The sequence below is a fragment of the Hyperoodon ampullatus genome (assembly GCF_949752795.1).
Source record: "Hyperoodon ampullatus genome assembly, chromosome: 12".
NCBI classification, from domain to species: domain Eukaryota; kingdom Metazoa; phylum Chordata; class Mammalia; order Artiodactyla; family Ziphiidae; genus Hyperoodon; species Hyperoodon ampullatus.
Window position 1 is genome coordinate 75,440,571 of NC_136925.1, and position 25,253 is coordinate 75,465,823.

At 37.9% G+C, this 25,253-nt stretch overlaps 1 protein-coding gene across 4 annotated transcripts in view; it reads left to right on the forward strand.

The window, feature by feature from the left end:
* The window catches only part of ESR1 (estrogen receptor 1), a gene marked incomplete at both ends in the record, with an annotated part of 276,707 nt that overhangs the window by 99,224 nt on the left and 152,230 nt on the right, over positions 1 to 25,253 (forward strand). For all 4 annotated transcript variants that reach the window (XM_079716498.1, XM_079716496.1, XM_079716497.1 and 1 more), the window contains one exon: positions 684 to 1,019. In XM_079716498.1, coding sequence (XP_079572624.1) covers positions 684 to 1,019 — 336 coding nt within the window. The remainder of the gene's footprint in view (positions 1 to 683; positions 1,020 to 25,253) is intronic.

Sequence of the window (25,253 nt, forward strand, 5' to 3'; positions counted from 1 at the left end):
TCAATCTTAGAACCAAGTAAACAAGTTGAGGGTTGGGGGTCAATTCCTCAGGTGGTGAGGTACAGTTTAGTAGCAATGAAAGACTGACTGAACACCTGTAGGATCCAGAGGCTGTCAGATACGTTTTGGATAAATCATTCCTCTTTAGTGTCTTCCATTAAGAGGTGTAGTTGGATGATAAGGATGTTTATTAAATGCTTTTTTAAAGATGGCTTTTTAATTTACTGTTGAAAGAATATTCATAGCAGAAGCAATCTTTGATATAAGCCATATTTCAAGAATAATTATTATCATGTCCTTTTTATAGCAGCTGTTACACACACACACAGACACACACACACACACACATGCACCCCAGTGGCTTGTTAGACCAGCTTGTACTGGCTCACAAAAGCTTACTGTTAACTTTTCAGGAGTTTTGTATGCTGCTTAATCTCAGACAACTAGCTTGAAATCTGCCATGGAAATGGGAATAGTTACACCATGGAAATTGGTGAATGCTACAAATCAAAGCCTTTTTTTTTTTTTCTCATGGACAGCTGGTTGTTAAACACTTACCAGCACAACTGTGCCCCAAACTGTTTCCTCAAATAAAATAAAGGGCTGTTAGCATTGAAGATGGTTTTAGTGTGAAAGTTTATATGAGAAAAAGAATAAACTGTTTTTTCCCCCTGTGTTCTCAGGGATACGGAAAGACCGCAGAGGAGGGAGAATGTTGAAGCACAAGCGCCAGAGAGATGATGGGGAGGGCAGGAACGAAGCGGAGCCCTCTGGAGACAGGAGATCTGCCAACCTTTGGCCAAGCCCACTCTTGATTAAACACACTAAGAAGAACAGCCCCGTCTTGTCCCTGACAGCCGATCAGATGATCAGTGCCTTGTTGGAGGCTGAGCCCCCCATTATCTATTCCGAGTACGATCCTACCAGACCCTTCAGTGAGGCTTCAATGATGGGCTTGCTGACCAGCCTTGCAGACAGGGAGCTGGTCCACATGATCAACTGGGCAAAGAGGGTGCCAGGTAAGAACACTAAGCTCGACTGTTTTTTTCAGAGCCATTAACTATTCATGAACTGGTTGCGGTATCATGGGAGAAACAGTGGGAAAAAATAGTTTGTTATCTAATTGGTTTCAAGGTTACATCAGAATTGGTTAAAATTTTTCAGTATCCATACACTGTAATTCTCCCGGAAGTTAGGATATAATGTTTTGAAATCAAAATCTAGATGATTAAGGTCTTTAATCTGACATTATTTTTAACCCGTCGATATTCACCAAAAAATTGAGAGTGGACTCTAGGTAATAAATGCATTTAATATTATATGTTCACAGTGGCAGACATTTTTAACACTAAGTGATCTATGCCCTATAAATTTTTAATATTGAGGATTTTTCTTCAAAACACCTAAATTATGAATCATCAATTTTACCTTAAAAGATTTTATTTTAAGGTATTTATAGACTAAAGAGATAATTTTTTTTTTTTTTTTTTTTTTTTTTTTTTTTTTTTTGCTGAATGCCACTTATTCATTCAACTGCCTAGTCTTAATATTTTAGGACAAAGGTAATACAATAGAAAAATAAATTAAGTTCTCATCCCTGAGAGGAGCTTGCAGAAAGATGACAGTGGCTGAAGTGATACTTGGTCCTCCAGTTGATACTCTCAGAACTGGTGTTCCTGTAAAACTTGACTGTTGCTCTTGTTGTTCAGGGAGAAGAACTCTAGTTATTATGGAAACAAGACTAGAAAATGACCTCCTCCATGCCCCATCATATCCATTCAGGAGCTAACGTAAATGAACCAAGGCAAGAGGAAGTTAAATCTTTTTTTCTGGGCTTATAGATCAAATGAGTAATGGATTTAGACAGCGATTGTCTTGTGTGCTTTCTTTTAATAGGTTAAATTAATTATTACCTATGAAGCAGGGGACTTTTTTTTTATTAAACTAAATAAATGTGGAGTTTTGTACTTGCATTTTAGAGATCTATTATAGGCCAAGAAAAACATATATCTGGCCTTAGATATTGGTTCATGTGTTTGCATTTCTTAACATATGAACATATGGTCCTTTGAATAAGGAGCCAGCAATGTTGTGATCCAAACTTGGTAGAGGGTATCTATTTAGGTAGCAGAGGTTGGGTTACATGGAAACATGGGGATTAACAGGCATATTTAGATTTCAGGCTCAGTCCAACTGGCAAATAAAAATTCCCAGCCATCTTTGGAATTAGGAGTTTTAATGAGCACTTACTTACCTTAGCATTCCCATGTGAAGCAGATCCATGATAAGTAAATATTGGAATTTACATGTAATGTGGTTATAGGTTTTATCTTTATTATTGCCTTTGTTTAAAAAATAGTTTGGGACAAGAGGAAAAAACAAACGAATAACTAAGGGTCATATCCCTGAGAGCCAACTCTAGTTACTATTAAGTTTTATGGTCCTATAAGCATATATTTCCCTGAATGAAGTTTTGGTAATACTAGTTCTAGAACACTGTTGAAGTCAAGTATATATTTTTCATACTTATCAGTAGACTTCCATCATGACATTTTTATAATTATAAAAAATTGAAGGGCATTTGAAACAATGAGAACTAAGTTCAAATACATTACCAGTGGATGAAGATTTCATGGCAATAATCTTCTGAATTTAGGAATAAAATGGAGCTGGAAATCAAGGGAAGGAAAATATTATGTCCATGCTTAGCCATCCCATTGTTAAACCCAGAACTAAACAAATTTATCATAATGTGATGTGTAGCAAAACCACTCTATAACTTGATTATATTAGTTTAAAAGACCTGAATGATTCCAAAATCCTTGGACCAAACTCTATCTTGTTACTTGATGTTTAAAAAAAAAGAATTATAAAGACAAAAATGAAATTATATATATGCTATTGGAATATAGCTGTTGTAAATCAAAAGCCTAGTAGTCTGACCAAGCAGAATAAAAAGAGTCATTGATTTTAAAAAGATGAAAAATGAGGGAAGAAAAAATGTCTTCTGGAATCATCTTTGAAGATGATTGTCAAGCTTCTCAGAAAATTTGACAAAGTCACATTTTGAAAAGCTTTTTTGTATCCAAATACTCTCTGTCATTAAAGACATAGTTTACACCAAAAATCTAATATAGACAATATTACATTTATATGGTCACAGTTTGAGAATAATAATAATAATTTAATATAGAGGGAATAGAAAACATCATTAGTAAGAAGGGCAGTAAGAAAGCAGTTGTAGAAGTACCTGGAATTAGCTGTATGATACAAAAACCTGAATAGAACATTTGGATGTCCTCAGATGGCTATCAGTATAACAGAGATTGTGAATTGACTTCATTTTTAAAAATTTCAGCATTAATGGAGTATAATTGACAAATAAAATTATATTTAAAGTGTACATTATGTTAATTTGATATACTTAGACATTATAAAAGGTTTCCGTACACCTAGTTGATTAAACATCCATCACCTCACACATTTACTTTTTTTTTTTCTGATGAGAGCATTTAAGTTCTACTTTCTTAGCAAATCCAGTATACAATACAGTGTTTTGAATTATAATCACCATGTTTTATATTAGCTCATCAGATCTTTTTCATGTTATAGCTGAAAGTTTATACTCTAAACAACCTCTCCCTATTTGTCCCATCCTCTAAACCCTGGCAAACACTTTTCTACTCTCTTTTTGTGAATTTGACTTTTTTTTTTTTTTAGATTCCATGTATAAGTGATACCATGCAATATTAATCTTTTTCTGACTGGCTTATTTCACGTAGCATAATACCGTCAAGGGCCATCCATGTTGCCACAGATGGCAGGATTTCCTTCTTCCTTGTAGCTGAATAATATTCCATTATATATCTATGTAGATATAGATTTGTCAGATTTTCCTTATCCATTCATCTGTTGATGGTCACTTAGTTCATTTCCATATCTTGGATATCTTGGCTATTCGAATAATGCTGAAATGAACATGGGACTACAGATATCTCTTTGATATCCTGTTTTCAATTCCTTTGGATATACAGCTAGAAATGGGATTGCTGGATCTTATGGTAGTTCTACATTATATTGGGGGGGAACTCTTTACTGTTTTCCACAGTGGTTGCACGAGATTACAATCTCACCAACAGTATACAGGATTCCCTTTTCTCCACACCCTCACCAACAGTTATTATCCATTGTCTTTTTGATGATAGCCAACTTAACAGGTGTGAGGTGATATCTCATTGTGGTTTTGATTTGTATTTCCCTGATGATTGGTTGAGGATATTTTTATGTACCCATTGGCATTTGTATATCTTCTTTGGAAAAATGTATATTCAGTTCCTCTGCCCATTTTTTAATCACAGGCTTTTTTTCTTTTTTTTTTTTTTTTTTGCTATATATGCTCTTCATATTAACCCTTTATCAGATACATGATTTGCAAATATTTTCTCCCATTTGGTAAGCTGCCTTTTTGTTTTGTTGGTGGTTTCCTTTGCTATGCAAAAACTTCTTAATGAAGTCTCACTTGTTTATTTTTGCTTTTGTTGCCTTTGCTTTTGGTGTCAAATCCAAAAAAAACTATTGCCAAGGTTGATGTCAAGGAGCTTTTTCCCTGTGTTTTCTGCTAGGAGTTTTATAGTTTCAGGTCTTACATTCATGTCCTTAATCCATTTTGAATTGATTTTGTGTGTGTATGTGTGTGAGTGGTGTAGATAGGGGTCCAGTTTCATTCTCTTGCATGTGAATATCCAGTTTTCCTAACATATTTTGAAGACACTATCCTGTTGCTATTGAGTTTTCTTGGTTCTCTTGTCAAATATTAGTTGACTGTATATGCATGGGTTAATTTCTGGGCTCTCTATTCTGTTCCCTTGATGTACTTTTTTTTAAATGCCAGTACCATGCTGTTTTGATTACTATAGCTTTGTAATATAGTTTGAAATCAGGAAATGTGACACTGATGCCTACAGCTTTGTTTTTCTTTCTCATGATTGCTTTGGCTATTTGGGATCTTTTGTGGTTCCATAAAATTTTAGGATTTTTAAAATGTTTTTGTAAAAAATGCTATTGAGACTTTGATAGGAATTTCATTGAACCTGCAGATTGTTTTTGGTAGTATGGGCAGTTTAACAGTATTATTTTTTGCAGTCCATGAGCATAGAATATTTTTCTATTTCTTTGTACCTTCTTCAGTTTCTTTCATCGGTGTCTTATAGTTTTCAGTGTTCAGATCTTTCACCTCCTTGGCTAAATTTATTCCTAGGTATTTTATTCTTTTTAATGCAGTTGTAAATAGGATCATTTCATTCATTGTCTTTTTGATAGTTTGTTGTTTGTATATAGAAATGCAACTGCTTTTTGCATATTGCTTTTGTATCTGGCAACTTTACTGAATTTATTCTAATAGTTTTTTGGTGGAGTCTTTAGGATTTTCTATGTTTGATGTCATGTCATCTGCAAATAGAGACAATTTTACTTCTTCCTTTTCAATTTGGATGCCTTTTTTTTTCTTTTTCTTGCCTAATTACTGTGGTTAGGACTCCCAGTACTATGTTGATTAGGAGTGGTGAGACAGGGTACTCTTGTCTTGTTCTTGATCTTAGAGGAAAAACTTTCAATTTCTCACTGTTTAGTATGATGTTAGCTGTGGGCTTTTTACGTATGCCCTTTATTATGTTGAGGTATGTTTCCTCTACACCCACTTTGTTGAGAGTTTTTATCATGAATGGATGTTGAATTTTGCAAATGCTTTTTCTACATCTATTGAGATGATCATATGGTTTTTATCCTTCATTTTGTTAATGTTGTGTGTTGATTGATTTGTGGATGTTGAACCATCTTTTAATCCTTAGAATAAATCTCACTTGATCATGGTGTGTGATTCGTTTAATGTATTGTTGAATTTGGTTTGCTAATATTTTGTTGAGAATTTTTGCATCTATGTTCACCAGGGATACTGACCTGTAATTTTCTTTTCTTGTAGCGTCCTTGTCTGGTTTTGGTATCAGGATAATGATGGATTTATAAAATGATTTTGGAAGTGTTTCCTCTTCTATTTTTTGGAACAGTTTGAAATTCTTCTTTAAGTGTTTGGTAGAATCCACCAGTGAAGCAATCTGGTCCTAGATTTGTCTTTGTTGGGATGTTTTTGATTACTGATTAGATTTCCTTACTAGTAATGGTCTGTTTGGATTTTCTGTTTTCATGATTCAGCCTTGGTAGCTTGTGTAGTTCCAGGAATTTATCAATTTCTTCTTGTGTCCAATTTGTTGGCGTATAGTGATTCATAGTAGTTTCTTATGATTCTTTGTATTTGTGTGGTATCAGTTATAATGTCTCCTCTTTCATTTCTGATTTTATTTATTCACGATCTTTTTTTTTTCTCTTGGTAAATCTAGCTAAAGGTTTGTCTATTTTGTTTATCTTTTCAAAAAAACAGCTCTTAGTTTCAAAGATCTATTCTGTTGTCTTTTTAATCTTGATTTCATATTTCCACTCTAATCTTTGCTATTTACTTCCTTCTACTAGTTTTTGGCTTACTTTGTTCTTCTTTTATATTTCCTTAGATGTAAAATTGGTTGTTAATTTGAGCTCCTTTTTTTCTCAATGTAATGAGTGCTTTCCTTTTTTCTTAATGCAGCTTTAAACTTCCTTGTTAGACTGCTTTGCTGCATTTTGTAAGTTTTGGTATGTTTTATTTCAGTTTTCATCTGTGTCAAGGTTTTTTGATTTTTCTTTGACCCATTTGTTTTTCAGTAGCATGTTGTTTAATTTCCAAATATTTGTGAATTTTAAAGTTTTCTTCTTCTACTTGATTTCTAGTTTCATACCATTGTGGTTGGAAAAGATACTTTATATGATTTCAATCTTCTTAAATTTATTGTCTTATTTTGTGTTCTAACATATGATCTATCCTGGAGAATGTTCCATGTGTGCTTGAGAAAAATGTGTTTTCTGCTGCTATTGGATGAAAAGTCTGTTAAGTCCATCTGGTCTAATATATAGTTTAAGTCCAATGTTTCCCTCATTGATTTTCTGTGTGGGTGATCTACGCATTGTTAAAAGTGGGGTATTGAATTTCCCTACTATTGTTGTATTGCTGTCTATTTCTCTCTTCAGGTCTGTTAATATTTGTTTCATGTGTTTAGGTGATCCTATTTGGGGTGTATAATTATTTGGAAATATTATATCCTCTACTGGATTGACCCCTTTATCATTATATAATGACTTTTTTGTCTCTTATTAAAGTCTTTTGTTTGAATTCTATTTTGTCTGAGATAAGTATAGCTATCTCACTTTCTTTTGGTTTCCATTTACATGGAGTATCTTTTTTTCCATTCTTTCACTTTCTATCTGTGTGTGTCCTTAAACCCAAAGTGAGTATCTTGTAAGTAGCATAGAGTTGGTTCTTGTTTTCTGATCCATTTATTCACTCTATGTCTTTTCATTGGAGAATTTAGTCCATTTACATTTAAAGTAATTATTGATAGGTGTTTACTTATTGCCATTTTGTTGATTTTTTTCTGGCTGTTTGTAATTTCCCTGTTTCTTTTTTCTTCTCTTGCTCTTTTCCTTTGTGGTTTGATGACTTTCTTTAGTGGTATGTTTAGATTCCTTTCTCATTATCTTTTGTGTATCTATTATAGGTTTTTGCTTTGTAGCTACCATGAAGCTTACATACAACAACTTATATTTATAAGTCTATTTTAAGTTGATAACTTCTAAAGCTCTATAATTTTACTCTCCTTCCATGTTTTATGTTTGGTGTCACAATTTACATTTTTACTACTTTTCATGCTAGATCTATAAGTTAATTACCCACCATCATTACAACATTAGGGTATTCTGAATTTAACTCTATATTTACCTAATTAGTGAGATTTATACTTTCTTTTTTTTATTGAAGGATAGTTGATTTACAGTGCTTCTGGTGTAAAGAGATTCAGTTGTGTGTGCATGTGTGTAAATTCTTTTTCAGATTCTTTTCCATTATTGGTTATTATAAGATATTGAATATAGTTCCCTGTGCTATACAGTAGGTCCTTGTTTACCTATTTTATAGATTTATATGTTCATATGTTTTTTTGTTACAATTAGCGTCCTTTCATTTAAGCTTGAAGAAGTACCTTTAACATTTCTTTTAAGTCTAGTCTAGTGGTGATGAACTCCCTCAGCTTTTGCTTATCTGGTAAAGTGCTGATCTCTCCTTCAATTCTGAAGGACAACTTTGCTGGGTAGAGTATTCTTGGTTGGTGTTTTTTTTTTTTTTTTCTCTTCATCACTTTGAATATATGATGTGACTCCCTTTTGCCCTGGAAAGTTTCTGCTGAAATACTGCTGATAGTCTTATCTATTGATAGCCTTGTATGTAACAAGTTGTTTTTCTCTTGGTGCTTTTAAGATTATCTCCTTGTTTTTAACTTTTGACACTTTAATTTTAATGTGTCTTGGTGTAGGTCTCTTTGAGTTCATCTTATTTGAAACTCTCTGAGGATCCCGGATCTGGATGTTTGTTTCTTTCTCCAGGTTAGGGAAGTTTTCAGCTATTATTTCTTTAGCTTTCTACTCTTTTCAGTTTCTCTTGTACTGACCTTTTCTGGGACCACTGTGATGTGACCGTTGGTTTTCTTGATGTTGTCCTTATATAAGTTCCTTAAGCTGTCTTCGCTCTTTTTCATACTTTTTCCTTTTCACTCCTCTGATTGGATGAATTCCACTACCCTGTTTTTGAATTGCTGGTCCTTTCTTCTGCTTGATCTAGCTGATGTTGAACCCTTCTATTGAACTTTTCAGTGCAGTTATTGTATTCTTCAGTACTGTAATTTCTGTTTGATACTTTCTTATATTTCCTATGTCTTTAGTGAATTTCTCACTTTGTTCATGCCTTGTTCTTCTGACCTTGGTGAGCATCTTTGTGACCATTGCTTTCAACCCTTTATTAGGTAAATCACTTATCTTCATTTCATTAAAGTCTATTTCTCAGGTTTTATCTTGTACTTTTGTTTGGAACATATTCCTCTGTTTTTTCACTTTCCTTGACTCTCTGTATTGGTTTCTGTGCTTTAGATAAAACAGCCACCTTTTTCAGTCTTGACACAGTGGTTTCATGTTGGAGATGAACCTTACTGTTCAGCCCAGCCTGAGCTCTTGGTTGTCTCTCAGAGCTTTGTGATTTTCCAAGGTGAATTCTTTGTTCTTAGAGGCTCCCAATAGTTGAGGGTATGCCAAGACCTGTCAGTATCCTAAAGCGGAGGATCTCAGTAAGCATGTAGGTACAGGCTGATTGGTAGCTGGACCCTCAGGTAGCAGCTTTTAAAGTATACAAATAGATCCCTTTTAGGGGAAGACTGGGTGATGGGATTTTCTGTTTGCTTCCTCTGTGCTGAAGCTTGGCAGGATAGCCCCTTAAGAACATTTGTTTGTTTGTTAAAAACCTGTGGGGCTGGCAAGTGCAAGCTTTGCTGGCCACTAGAGCCAGGTGATCAAGGGATGTATTCCTTTGGTGGCAGCTGCAAAAACTAGGATACCAAATGAGTGTACAAGCTCCTTCCAGGGAGATATTGGCAATTTGGAGCAGCCCACAGGGAGAGTGTAGAGATGGTGTCTCCTGCTTTCCCAATCTCTGGGGAGAATCAGTCAGTCCCTAGATTGTGCTAAATTAGAAACCCGACTCTCAGGTAGCAGCTTTTAAAGTATGCAAATGGACCTTTTTCAGGGAAACACTGGGAAATGCATGTATATGTTTGCTTCTTTTGTGCTGGACCCTGGGAAGATAGTGAGTCCATTAAGAACAATTTGCTTGCTCTAGTATTATGGGTGTGGTTGATGTAAGCCCTGTTGGCTTCCAGAGCAATGTGCTTTGGGGGCCTACTCCTGGGGTACTAGATGTTGAGACCAAACCCTTCCCTTCCCAGGTAGCAGCTGGGAGTTGTGAGTTCCCTTCTGATTTTATGGCATTGTGCCAGGGTTTGGGGGTGGAGTTTCAGTGAGAGTGTGTCTCAGCCTTTCCTACCCATTTCAATGAGGGTATTTTCTCATTTGCCCGAAGTGAAGGAATCATTCGGCTAGTCTCTGGATTTCTTTTAGGGGAAATCAGTCTGTTTGTAGGGGAGATTTGGTATGCCTGTGGGAGTTTTGAGTTCAGAGGTCTCCTATGTCACCATCTTGGACTATAACCCCCAGTTGACTTCATTTTTCATGATGAATTTTAATAAAAATAATCAGTTCATTGGACTATTCTAGTAGTTCGAGAAGTACATTTTCACTAACAGAGTATTATCAGAATTTTCAAATGTTGGTGATTGTAAGTTGAATTTTCCTTTCTCTTAATTATCTAGGGCATATTTTTTGACTTGTAATATCTCTCTACTCAGACTCAAGACGTGAAAAGCATTATGATAAAATACATCATACAAGTATGATAATCAAGTTCCCATCTGTAAAATACTTATAGCTGACCTGGCTTAAGATCACATCACGACATTAATTTTTCTCCCTCTGCAATTTAAAAACAATAGCAGCAAGGAGAATGATAAAACCTACCTACACCACTCTGACAAGTGATGCTTTTTTATAACAGGTGTTACGTATCTGCTTTTTGATATCTAGCTATAGAGAAGGATTTTTCTCTTTATTGTTTGTACTAAAATTTGTTAATCTTTAAGAAGCACTTTACATAAGCTATCCATGGATGGAGAGTTAGTTTTAAAAGAGATTGTTAAATCTTAATTCATTATTATCCTATACACAATGACACTCGTCAACAAATGTAACATCATTATCTGAAGGTCAAAAAGGAAAAAACATATGACTGCAAAGTTGTTATATTTTTAATTTCTGCATCACACTTAATTGCATCATTGATTGGCTGATTCTTATTTTTCAGTGTTAATCAAGTACATTTGATTTTTTCCCCCAGAAGCTTGAATGGCATCAGGAAACCGTTAATTTGATTTATTAAAAATTATGCCTTTTCCAAAATTCACTATAATTTTATATACCTCAAGGGCAATTTCATACTTCAAGTTTGTGTTCTAGTTCTGTTTAATGGATATTTGGACAAATATCTAGCCCTGGGCTCTTCACTGCCCTTTAAAGGCTGAAAAGTAGAAGCTTGACAGTCTCACTGAGCCCCAGGCACATCTGGGTGGGTTATGAGTGTGCTGAAGTTGCTGGCCCAGGAAGAAGAATAAAGGGGACATATGCTCACAGTCAAGCTCATGGGAAACATACTACCTTAACCACTTCTTCATTCTTTCAGTGGCAAACTAGATGGCCTTCCTCCTTCTCCTTTCCTGCCTAGGTCACTCTGTACTCAATACTAGACGAGTCCCCTCTTCCTTCTGAGCCCCCGACTCCCCATCATTTTACTGTGGATTCCTTTCTTGCTGTTTGGCCCCAGGGAGAGGGGAGAGGTTCACTTTTTCTGAGCATGCCCCCCACCAACCCCAAGCTCAGGTTTCTCTGGAGCTTCCTGTGTTATCTCTGAGACTTCATGGTTTTCTTAGCCATTCCAGGGCTCAAGGCTGCTTCTGACGCCCTGTTCACCAGGAATGCAGTAATTACCTTCCTGGACTCTAATATTCATCCTCATCATACAAGTTAGCAATGGATCGAGCTCAGGAAATGCTTGCTGAATGAATGAATAAATGAATGAATGAAAGAAGCCTTTGGAAACTAACGATTTTTAAGAAATCTCTGAGCCCTGTTAGAACTCAATTTTTCCATAAAGTCGAAGTGATCTTTAAAGTTGTGGTGTTACTCTTTTTCACCTCCCTTCAGAATCTACCTGCTGTTATGACATCCTTCTAGCAGCTGCCTTCATGAGACTCATTTCCAACCTTTCTTTTGTGAGGGCCAGAGCAATATCCGGAGGCATGTACAGAACTTGGGCTCTGAGGACTTTAACAGGCTTCACTTGGCTAGCAGCAAGGTTGTTTCACTTCACGAGTGTAATTTAAACCTTAAAATGGGTATGGCCAAGGCACCAAGGAGAGGGCACAATACCTCAGTCTGGGAATTGGGGGCATCTTCAAGGAACATATTTTATTCTGGGAGGTTCCAGTGGATTCCAGGGACTTGGCAATCTTACCCAGTACTCTGATTCCCAACTTGTAATCAGATCAGTGGACCTTACTTTAAAGCTGTCATAGTTTTCCAGCCTGTTTCAGCATGGCACAGTGATGAAAGATAACTTGGAAGTGACTTGGAAGCATGGGTGACATCCCAGAGAGGTGACAGATACTATGTTTAAGGGTAAGATTTGTGGTTTAGACTTTGCAACTTTTCTATAATAAGAGCCTTGGGACTGGGTTAGAATTACCCCCACATGAATGGTGGCAGCCCCCTGGGAGCTTTCTTTGGAGCACTCCATTTCCAAGTCAGCCCTGCCTGGCGTTTCACTGCTCCTCTGGAAGCTCTGGTTGAAATCCAAGGAAAGCACCTACTTCCTGATTTTTCTTTCACGTGAAACTTTGAAGCCCCATGGAAGCGTGTTGGCACAGATGCTGTTAAGCCTTTCAAATACTTTTCTCATCTCGAGAGTGTTTGAGAAAAATGCCCCATCTGGGCTTCTTTGCCCCACCCTCCTCGGGACTCTGTTTCCGTGAGTCTGGGGTGGGGCGGGGCCCAGGGTTCTCAAGCCTCCTCTTGGGGAGTTGTTGGCCTGTGGCTGTGCTACTTCTGGGGCAGGGGGGAGTTTGACATGGAGAATGTCAGTTTTTTTGTATCTATTTATGTGCTAAACAGATGTAATACTATTGAACTGTGTTGAAATAGGTTGAATTGTATACTCCCGAAAAGATGTGTTGAAATTCTAACCCCTAGGACCTCAGAATGTGATCTTATTTGGAAATAGGGTCTTTATAGAGGAAATCAAGTTCAAGTGAGATCATTAGAGTGGGCCTTAATTTTTTAAAAAGAGGAAATTTGGATTCAGAGATGGACACGCAGGGAGGGAAGATGATGTGAAGGCTCACAGAGGAAAGATGGCCCTGTTATCGGAATGATGCTTCTCCAGGCTAAGGAACGCCAAGGACCGCCAGTAAACACCAAAGGCAGATGAGGCAAGGACAGCTCCTTCCCAAGAGGCCTCTGAGAGAGCACGGCCCTACTGACACCTTGATTTCAGACTCCTAGCCTCCAGAAAGGTGAGGCAATGCATTTCTGTTGTTTTAAGGCACCCACTATTTAATACTTTGTGTGACAGTTCTAGGAAACGATTACCAATTGTTTTAAAAATAAAAGGGACTTGTATTTTTAAGGCAGAAGAAATAAGGAGCTTTTGATTTTAAAAGGGATGTTTGGCTCACCTGGTGGAGGCTTGGCTAATCATTTACTCTTGTAGATTCTCTCCTTTGCCTGTCCAAGTGCTCCACTGAACTTCTGGCTTTGAAGTTGTTTTAGAACTTTAACAGTTCCATGCATCTACCTGGCAACTACCTGATAAAAATTTTTAACCAACAAAAGAATGTTTTCATCTGGTACTTTAATAGTTTCCTCTTTTGCATTTATATCTTTGATCCATTTGAATTCATCCTGGTTTACACTATGAGGTGCGACTCCAACGTTGTTTTTCTACAGGTGGCTGCACAGTTGTTTCGATTCCATTTATTGAACGGCCTCCTACAGAAGTATTGTTAAGACTTCTCTTGACCTTCCAAGTTGACTATTTGTTAAGAGCTTTTAAAGTAGAGTGATAGATATGACCCATTAGTTTACACGGTTGGTTATTTTTTTTCCCAATTCTAAAATAAAAAATAAAAAAATAAAATAAGGGATTTATTTACAAGTTATAAATTTTGCCTAATTTATATTAACTGAATATATAATGTGATTTGGCTGTCTTGTGTAGATGTATTTCATAACATTCCACTGATCTTAGAAATAAGAAGCAAAAGTTCATGAGACGTGATACATTTTGAAAAGACTAGTGCTGATAAGAGGTAATCAGTAGAATTACCATTCAATATTCATAGGACAGAAAAATTGTTCCCAGGAGAGAAAGATAAGGATGTACCAGGCTTCCCTTCTCTCTTTTCCCATCTGTTGAAAGCGCTCCCCAGATACTTCAGTACTGGGCCCTGAGCGATCCTGCTGCTTTTAACCAACTTGAAAAGCTAGTGTCCTCAGAGCCTCAGCTGTTTACTTTTAGACTCACGATTTCCAGATTTCTTTCTGTAGGTCCCAACACCTAAATTTTCAGTTCCCACTATCAACTGCCCACATATCTACTGATATATATGAAACCAAACTAGCTGTTTTCTCTTTCTCCCCCTTATGGCAGACTCATTTGTTTCTCCTAATCCTCTCCATTTCTGCCAGGGGCTCCACCCTTCTCGTTTTTTGTTTTTTTTTTAAATTTTTTATACAGCAGGTTCTTATTAGTTATCTATTTTATACATATGAGTGTATATATGTCAATCCTCTTCATTGCGGTACATGTGCTTCTCACTGTGGTGGCTTCTCTTGTTGTGGAACATGGGCCCTAGAGTGCGTGGGCTCAGTCCTTGTGGCACGTGGGCTCAGTAGTTGTGGCTCACGGGCTGTAGAGCTCAGGCTCAGTAGTTGTGGTAAACGGGCTTAGTTGCTCCGTGGCATGTGGGATCTTCCTGGACCAGGGCTCGAACCTGTGTCCCCTGCATTGGCAGGCAGGTTCTTAACCACTGCTCCAACAGGGAAGTCTCCACCCTTCTCGCTGACCTAACTTTGGAATCGTCTTTGTGTCTGGCTCTTCTTCACTGGGGACCATCAGTTCTTCCTCTTCAGTATCTCTAGATGTTGGCTTTGTTTTCATTCCACTGTCACCAGCCTGGTCCACATCCTCATTGTTTTCGAAGCCCAAATTACTGTAATATCCTCCTAACTGGTCTTTTTTGGTTCCAGACTCTCCTCCCTTCACCTTCTACTCATCACTGCCAGAGTAATTTCTGTAAATCATCACTTCAGAATGCTCCACTCCCTGTATTAGTTTCCTATGGCTGCCATAACAAGGTTTCACAAACTGGGTAGCTTAAAACAATAGAAATTGATTGTCTCACAGTTCTAGAGGCTGCACCTCTGAAATCAAGGTGTTAACAGGGCGATGCTCTCTCTGAAGCTCTAGAGGAGAAGCCTTCCTTGCCTCTTCCTAGCTTCTGGAGGCTGCTGGCAACTCTTGGCATTCCTTTGCTTACAGATACATCTCTCCAATCTCTGCCCCTCTGTTGTCACAGCATGTTCTCCTTGTGTGTCTGTATCTAAATTTCCTTCTCCTTATAAGGACACCAGTCATATTGGATTTAGGGACCACCCTAATCCAGTATGACCTCATCTTACTTGATTAAATCTGCAAAGACTATTTTTGAATAAGATCACATTCATAGGTTCTGGGTGAATATGAATTTTATGGGAAACAGCTATTCAATAAAAAATTTGGCAGTGGACTTGACTGTCTAACTTAGCAATGGCTTTAACAGATAAGTGATAGTATACCTTGACGCCTAAAATGCAGAATTAGACTCTGCCTCAGGGCGCCAAACCCTAGGTTAACCTTTTTCAGACAGACCCTTGTGAAGGACCTTGTAGAAAAGCTGTTCACCAGCTCGGTCTCTCCCATCGTATTTGATTTCTACTTTCCAATCTGATCTCCTTGCCTCACCCTTTCCTCCTGCCGGTCTCCCCTCCACAAATTGTTCATTTTATTTTTCTTCTGCTTGAATACCTGCATCTCCCTCTCTCTGTTTCACTTCTATACTCACTTTTTTCCCCTAAAGGGACGCCTCAACTTCTACTTCCTTTCTGAAACTTCAGACTAGCTTAATCAGTGTAATCTTGGATTGAATTTGCCATCACAGTATAATCAGTCCATGGTCCAGAGTTCCTTGTCAGATGTCTATAGATGAACTAAATCAACCAGGGTCTAAAACACAGCAAGAGCTCTTAAACTGTACTCTTTATTTCTCTGATGGTAGATTTGTTGCTGGATGATTCATTTTTACTATGGTTGGATGTCTTCTTTTAAATGGAAAGATGAATAGGTGTCTCTTGATGCCTGGGTGTCTCTTTTTGTCCAGGGAACTTTGTCAAAGGAAAAGTATTTTGACAATCTAGGTTGACTTGCTTAAGCCACAAACTTGTTCCTTGCAAGTTGTATATGTGCAAAATGCGTTTATATTAAATTAATCATATTTTAATTGTAGTAAGGGTGTCTTTCATTTATATAAAACCTGCTACAGATACAGCTATGTGAAGTGATCCTTCCTTTGACAAAACAAATGTTCTTATTTTTATTGAAATATGCTTCTTCAGAAATTGAGATTTCTTAGCATTATGACCATTTGGACTGACTATAGTATAGCTGCGTTCTCAGAATGACCCTGAAACTCTATGGCTTCTCTGAGACACATGTGGCTTTCTTCTTGGGATGAGTGCACTTGATCTTTTGGCTTAACCAATCCTCTGTCTAGATCCCTGGAATCCATGTATTCCTAACAGGGGTGTATTTAGACACACTGTGGGCTTAGCCTCTGTGTGCCCTAAGCGTCAACATGGCCAAACTGAAGTTTCAACTTCCCTGCTATCCAATGGAAGTTACACCTCAGTGATGTAAGATGTTAGTTTTTTTAGGGGATTGAAGACCAGAGAACTGCAAAAAGAAGAGAAAATCAGTATTGGTCCTAATGAGATCTAAGTAGGCGGAGCCATCAAAAACAAGGAGAACCTCGGAAGGAGTAGGGGAGTAGAATTAAAAGAATTCACGTAGGGCTTCCCTGGTGGCGCAGTGGTTGAGAGTCCGCCTGCCAATGCAGGGGACGTGGGTTCGTGCCCCGGTCCGGGAAGATCCCACGTGCCGCGGAGCGGCTGGGCCCGTGAGCCATGGCCGCTGGGCCTGCGCGTCCGGAGCCTGTGCTCCGCAACGGGAGAGACCACAGCGGTGAGAGGCCCGCGTACCGCAAAAAAAAAAAAAAAAAAAAAAAAAGAATTCACGTATTTCCTATACAACTCTGTAAAACCAGTAATTTCTAGAGAAATCTCAATCAATAGATTTGAAATTTGTTTCATACCACCACACTGTTATTGCTTTCACAAGAACCAGAGAGCTCACATCAAGAGGTTTACACTGTAGTCTTTATGTTAGACTACAGTCTAAACTGACTGTTTATTTGGGCCACAATTATGACTTTTCTCTCCTCACTTCCCCCCAACCCCCAGGTCTCAAATACTCATGTTAAACATTTTTCTTGCTAGTGTGAAAATAAATCCACTGCCTCTAGCAAGTGCTTAAACAGTGAAGCAGGTTGGAAAGTATTAAGCTAGATATAATATAGAAATATATTCTTTTTCTCTAACTCAAATACGTTATTTCCTAGAGGAGGCAGTGTGACTGTTCTCTTAAGGTGATTCCTAGCTGAAAATGGTAATAGTCATTAGGTAAATAGATGCCCATTCTGCACCCTGCTGTTGCACAGAGGGTGGGGAACTAGAAAAAGTGCTGTGGTAAGGTCCTTTTACTGCTTGTGGTATTCTAACATTAATAGTAAGGTTGATACAACCTTGGGATTGTTTATATTTAATTTTTAAGCTCACCTGAGTCACCACAAGCAGCTTGGTGTTAGTTCATCTTCTTCAAAAGGATAAGTGACAAAATTAGCTGTTCTTGTTGGGCGCCTCTAGTTCCAGGGAATCTTAGAGATTCAATTCTTGTTGCCTTGGTTACTAAACTGTTCCATGCAGTTTGCTCAACTTCAAATGGGTACTTCACTTATGAGCATTCTCCCTTGTAAGTAAATTGCTTGACGTGTTAAAATCTAATTTCTGCTTAAAAATTATTGAGTCAAATTCACCATGATTTAGTTCAAAAAAACAAATGGCCTTGTCTTTTTGGTCTAGATTTTTTCACCTAGTTGCACCTAGCAGAGCCCCTAACACAATAATATGAAAAATTAGAAGTGTGATTGCTAAATAAAATTTAATAAAATGGTGGCAGTGCCCATCTCTAGAGGGAATTGAAGTTTCTCTTTGTAGTATAGCATGTGTTTATCGTGTGACCATTTCATAAATATGAAATCTAGTAAAATGGTGGGTAGTTTTTCTCTGGAGGGTGTTAAAAGTGTCTCTTCATAGAATAGCATATCACGTAATAACATTTGGTTCTTTTTACCTGGTCAAGGTGTTTGCCTAAATTTGCTTAGGGCATTTGAAAGCCATCCTTGAAAATTAGTGGATAAATGCTATGAATTTGAGAAATCATTCAAGGTCTTAAGCCGTGGCCTTAAGCATGCATTTAAGTTGTATCTGGCAGTGTTTTTCTTCTTGTATCAATAAGGCAGAAATGGGGTATAATCAGTTTTGTTTTTTCTTTATTGCTGTGCACAATTCAGAAATATAAACTGAAAAAAAATACTGCCCCTCCTTGAGTAGATCTGAAATTCCCCAAACTATGATCCAGAAGAATGCTACCTTTATAGTGGGTCTGTGAGAGTGGAAGGCTCCACTGAGGCTGATTAAGAAAGATTTCAAATTTAAAAGGTGGACAAATATGTAGATATATATCAAATAGTCAATTAGTGTCTAATAACTGTATCAAAACACATGACTCACAATCTCATGAAATCAGAGAGGTCTACTTAAATATATTTTAATTTTCCTTCTTAATAGCAGATCACTTTGACTGAATCTTTAGTGGAAAAATAACTGTCAGAACAGGAACATGGTTATTATTAGCCTCATTAATCACTTTCTGATTTGTCTTGTTTATGTTTAGTAAATGGAACTTAATATAGCTTAGAAGCTACATTTAAAAAAAAAGAGGTATGGATGGATAGTGATGATGGTTGCACAGCAATGTCCTTAATGGCACTTAAATGTCAAAATGGTAAATTTTATGTTATGTATATTTTACCACAATAAAAAAGGAGATATAATACTTTACATCAGATACATGAAAAGGAAAGAGGCATCACATGGCCAAAAGGTAATAGAGAAAAATGATACAAAGTTCAGAGGTCATTTCTCTTATCCAAAACTTTGGATTTGATTTTTAGGTAGAATATAAACACATTGTAAAAAGATAAATGAATAATCCAATGAAGTGGAGTGGAATAATTAACTAGAAGCAGGTTATACCTTAGGCTCTTAGAGAGTCTTCTATAATAAGAGCACAGTTTCGTTCATTTTACAGTGATTTAATGAGTTCCTCCTACATGTTCTATGTGTGGGAATACACTAGAGAGCAAAAGTGACAAAATCCTGCTTTCAAAGAACTTCTTTCAGTGTGCTAGCTGTCACATGGGGAATGTGAATGCAGTTATTATGGTTTGTCCATTTTCCACATGAAGAAGAAGAAGTAGAGCTGAATTTAGTGATTTATCTGTTACAAATAGTAGCTAACTAGGTGTCAAGCACTGTTCTAAGCATTTAACTGATATTAACTCAGCTGATTGCTTTTATTGTTCCCATTTTATAGAATAGGAAACTGATGGACAGAGAGGTTAATAAAGTTTAGTATTAGGGAGATAACTTGCATTCTAGGATACTTTCCTGTGTGAAATTATTAGAATAGGCTAAAAAAAATGATTACACAGTTTCAAAAAGTTGTACCATTTTATCACTATTAGATTTTTTTTAAAAAAGCAAAATAATGTCTACTCCCCCTTCTCCTGCCTTAAGACATAGACATCATCAAGAGGGTCTGCATAATCAAAACTAATTGAGATTTGATTGTTCTTTGCTTTTGTTTTGTCTTGTTTTTACATGTTATTACAATTAAGAAAAAAAAATTCCTGAGTTATATCAGCTCCTGCCAATTTTTCTGAGTTAATATTAACTACATTTTGGCTACATTTAAATGCTTTAAGCTATCCTACAAGCTTAAAGTATTTGTACATACAAATATTTACATGAAATTGGAAAGAATATAGGGGTAAGAAATTGTACCTATTTTAGAAGAAATCCTATTTCAAATATAACTTCTTTTTTTAGGATTAGAATCAGCCACTTGTAGCAGAAAACCCCCAAGTAATAGTGGCCTAATATACAAAGCTTATTTTTCTCTCACATAAGATAAATCTGTACTTCTTTACCAGTAGTATGGCAGCTCCACAGTCAAAACGACCCAAGCTCTTTCTGAGTTTCTGTTTCCTAGCCTAGCCCAAGGTTTCCATTCTCAAGGTCAACTCTTGGTCCAGTGTGGCTACTGGAGATTCAGCCATCATAGCTGCATTATAGACCACAGAAAATTGGAAGAGGGAAAAGTCAGTAGTATTACACTTTGCTGAAAAAGCTTCCTTTAAGGAGACTTGCCGTAAGTCTTACTCAACACTTCCTCTTATATCTCATTGGTCGGAACTTAGGCTCCATCTGGCTGCAAGAAACACTGGGAAATATAGTCTTTAAGCTACGTACATTGTACCTGGAATAAAATCTGAGTTCTATTAGTAATAATAAGAGTTGAATGGATATTTGGTAGACAAATAGCAGTCTCTACTGCAAGTTATCTTCATATCATAATTGGAGAGTTAGACATTCTCTTTAATGAATATTCTGACTTGAATATTCATTTATATGCTGAACATCAACATATATCACAGATAGATCATTTTAAAAAAGAATCAGAACATGAAAAAACAAAATTCACATGAAAGCCATATTGAAAAAAATCTGCTACTTCTTGAGTGTTTTATTATCAAGCATTGGGTGAAGTATCATCACAATATTCCTATGAGTTAGGTACTATCATTGTGGCTGTGTTACAGAGAAAAGAAACAGAGGCATCAAGATGAAAGCAGCTTTCCCAAATGGCATGAGCTAAGAAGTGGTAGAGCTCTGGGAAGTCTGGTTCCTAATGATGTACCTTCAAAGCCCTTGCATGATGCTGCTTCATTTTGTCATTCAGGATGTTGCAGTATTTCAAGACGTTGCAGCTGGTCATCATGAGCATTGATGATTGTTTTATGGTCTGGTGAGAAATTCTGGCTGTTCAAATTATTTAACTGTTGGGATTCTGTACCCATGTGATTGTACTGTATGCATATTTTTAAAAATGTGTGCAGTAGATCAAAATACACACACTCACATTTACCTCTGAGAATAGTTCTTGAAGTTCTTGAATAGTTCTTGAAGATTTTCTGTATGCGAGGGAATGTGTTCTGAGTACAAGTAGTGGACAAATATTACATACTTGTCTTCAGAGGGCTGATGATGCTGAGTCCTCAGATGCTGAGACCCAGGACCCAACATCAGTGCCAACTGAGAGCCAACAGCTTCAATGACCTGAAGTTTTTAGCGTTTTAGTTTTTTTTGCGATATGCGGGCCTCTCACTGCTCTGGCCTCTCCTGCTGCAGAGCACAGGCTCCGGACGCGCAGGCTCAGCGGCCATGGCTCACGGGCCCAGCCGCTCCGCGGCATGTGGGATCCTCCCAGACCGGGGCATGAATCCGCGTCCCCTGCATCGGCAGGCAGACTCCCAACCACTGCGCCACCAGGGAAGCCCTGAAGTTTTTAGTTTTTACATTACTTCTGCTTTTGCCCCTATTTGAGATTCAAAGATGAAGAATTTGAAGTGGAGTTCTACTTCTTCCACTGGAGGAGACAAAGTTTCTGCAACTGCTTGTGTGTGAGAGCATGCGTGAGTGTGTGTGTGTGTGTGGTTAGAGAAATTCCACGCATCTGCAGGGAGCACTGCCATTAACAAGGAGAGTGGTGTGGAGTGGAGAGGAGAGTGAGGAGGAATTGGGGACCAGGACTGGCATCTCCCTGGGGCTCCAAAACCACTCACCTAAGTATATAAATGCAAACACTCCCCAATGTATGAACTGGTCATCTTGGGACAGAAATGTTCAACAGGAAATGCCCTCTTCAACCCACACATTTTCAGGGGTAGCGCTTGGCTTGTTCTTCCATCTTTGTTTGAATCATCCCATTAATCAACCATAGTGAAAGATCACTTAGTCATCTGTGAAACTGTAAACTCTTCATTGTTAGGAATCACTGGTGTGGCACACATCTTTTTCTACTCATGAACAAATGCAAACTCAAATGCTGATTTTTCTCATGAGTTTTTTTTTAATGTTTCTTCTGCTAAATAGTCATAGCCTCTTTTCTCATGTCTCCCCACCCCACTAATCATCTTTTCTCAGTCTCTATACTCCAACATGTCTCAGAAGATTCATGGCCAGTGCTGTGCCATGGGTGGCTCCTGGTTAGGGACCAGCTTTTTTTTTTTTTTCTGTGGTACACGGGCCTCTCACTGCCGTGGCCTCTCCCATTGTGGAGCACAGGCTCTGGACACTCAGGCTAAGCGGCCACGGCTCACGGGCCCAGCCGCTCCGCGGCATGTGGAATCTTCCCAGACCGGGGCACGAACCCGTGTCCCCTGCATCGACAGGCGGACTCTCAACCATTGCGCTACCAGGGAAGCCCTAGGGACCAGCTTTTGAGGGACCTGCAACCTTCAGAGGTTGCAAAGCTGGGCTGGAGGGATTCCTGGAGCACGGGGGGTGAATCTGAGACCCGCAAACTCAGGAGGCCTACTGCCTTATCACAGTGTACCTCAACCTTTTTGTTCATTATTGCTACCCCAAGTAGAAAAATTTAATGTAATTTAATTTAGAGGACTACCAGATACTACAGAATAGGACTTTATCAGGTACCCTCAGCTTTGGAAGACCACAGACCATTGTTATAGCCAAGATTTTTTGATCCCCCAGATCTAAGTTTTCCCTTGTCAGAGATAATAATTGTCCCTGATGAGAACAGATGCATTAATATAAGAGGTCCACTACTCCATATGAGCACAAAACATTGAATAATATGTCTTACACATGTATGGACTATGTTCTCAAGTATTTATAGACCCATGGAGCCAGTAGATTTTAAGTTCTGTGAGAAAAGTTTTTTTTTTTATCCATTTCGTTTACTGTTATTATCTCCAGTTTCTAGAACAGTACCTGGAACATAGTAAGTGCTTATTAACTATTTGTTGACTGTTGCATGATCAATAAAATACAAATTCAGTCTACACATTACTGATCTCAGTATTTTTTGGTTATGATACATTTTCTCAATCAACACTCACTAAAAGGACACTAATGTGTGTGCTTAGGGGAAGGGGGTTGGGGTAGGTCCTCAGACTCTACTGATGTTCCAGTGGAGTCTCTGCACTTTAAAAAGTGGAGAAACACTGCCTTAAGGAGCCCAGAGTATGGTTGGAAATGGCGGCTAACAATTTATTGATTATTTTGTTCACTTAGCAATTTTCATTGAGTATGCTACAGGCCCGGCACTGTTCTGGGTGCTTGGGATACATCAAACCCTGCCTCCCTGGTGCTTAGTCTAGTGGAGGAGATGAAAAAACCCAACACGATGAACAAGTTAACTATCTATTTTTGGAAGATGACAGTGAACAAAGGAAAAGGAGAGAGGGAGACAGGGGAGCAGGAGTGGGGAAGGGGGAGGGAGTGGGTCAGAATAAAACTCTCAGAGAGAGCATTTGTGCAACACTTTCAAGGAGGAGGTGAGAGAGTTGGTTAGTCATGTGGAGGCAACAGCATTCCAGGCAAAGGGCCCAGCGAGTGCAGAGTCCTCAGAGCAAGATCAGTTCTGGAACATTCTAGGAACAGGAAGGAGGACAAGAGCAGAAGGAGGCAGGAGCGAGTTAGGAGAAGACTTGGCCTGAGAGGGGAGGAATGGGGGCTCATGTGAGTCCCTGTAGCAACTAAGATTTTGGCTTTTATTTGGAGGGAAATGGGGTCTCATGCAGGATTTTGAGGGACATATGACTTACATTACAAGGGTTCACTGTGGCTTGCTAGTTTGAGAAGAGCCCCAAAGAGGACCAAGGGTCGAGGCAGGGAGAGCAGTTGAGAGACTACGACAGTAAGTAGGTGAGGAATAAGGACAGATGGTGGCTCTGGCAAGGGTGGTAAGAGTGGCAGTGAGGGGTGGTCACACCTTGAATATTTCTTAAGGAGGAGCTGACAGGATTTTCCTCATGGGCTTGGTGTAGAGTATGATAGAAAGAACAGTGTCAAGGATGGCTCCAGTTATTTTGGCCTGAATAATTAGAAGGTGGACTTGTCAGCAACGGATATGGAGAAGTCTACCGGTAGTGTTTTCTGGGGGGGAAATCAGTTCAGTTTTGAAATATTTTCAGACAATCCAAGCAGAGATGTCCTGGGATTTGGAAGTGGGTCTGGACTTGATATAACATCATGAGTCCCCAGCATAGAGATGATTGAAATCACCAAGGAAGTGAGTATAAGAAAAAAGAGAAGGAGATTGGTGTTTTCATATTCCTTTTTCTTTATCTTATATATCTACTCTATTGTTAGATTATGCCACTTTTTATTCACATCTAGAAATTTTCAAACATCTGAAAAAAAAGTGGAAAAAATGGTACAGTTCCCTCCAAAACACTTGTGTATGTATGTGTATTTTAAAGAAAACTTCAGACACTATATTTTTGCACCCATAAATATTAATACCTTAGTGTATATCTCTACTAGAGAAGGACTGTTAAAAATAGAGCCCCATATCATAACTATATTTAACAGGCAAATAAATGATAATTTTTAAATATCAAATTCATAGTTTTCCCCAGCCATTCCATTCAAAATGTCTATTTACAGTTGATTTGTTCCAATCAGGATCCAAACAATGTCCAAACCATGCATTTGGTTGGTGTGACCCTCCCATTTTTTTTCTCTTGCCATTTGTTTACTGAAGAAACAGGAAATATACCCTGTAAAATATTCTACAGTTTGGAGGTGGCCAATTGAATCTTTCTGATGACATTTAGCATAATCTCCTCTCCTCTCTTTCTTTATTGTTACCTGTTAATTAGATTTTAAAGTTTGATTACATTCCTGTTCAATATCATTGGTAAGAACACTGTGGAACTGCATCAGGATGTGATAAGATCTGGAAACACCACTTTTAGAGATGTTAAGATTAATCAGTGATTCCAGGGTTAACAGTTTATCTGTTATCGTTTTCCTGTCAACCCTTCATTCTGATAGTTTTAGTTACCACTAGTTGCCTAGATTCATCAAGGTTGAAAAGAAAGTTTATTTTAACAAGGTTGAAAGAAAAAAAAGGAGACCAAAGGCTGAGCCTTGGGACACTCAGACATTATGTCAGAGTGAAGAGGAGGACCTGTCAAAAGAGATGGAAATGGGGTCCTCACTGTGGCATCTTGAAAGACAAATGAAGAAAATACAGGAAGAAAAATAATCAGTTGTATCAGCTGTTACTCTTAAGTCAAGTACACTGAGAATTGATA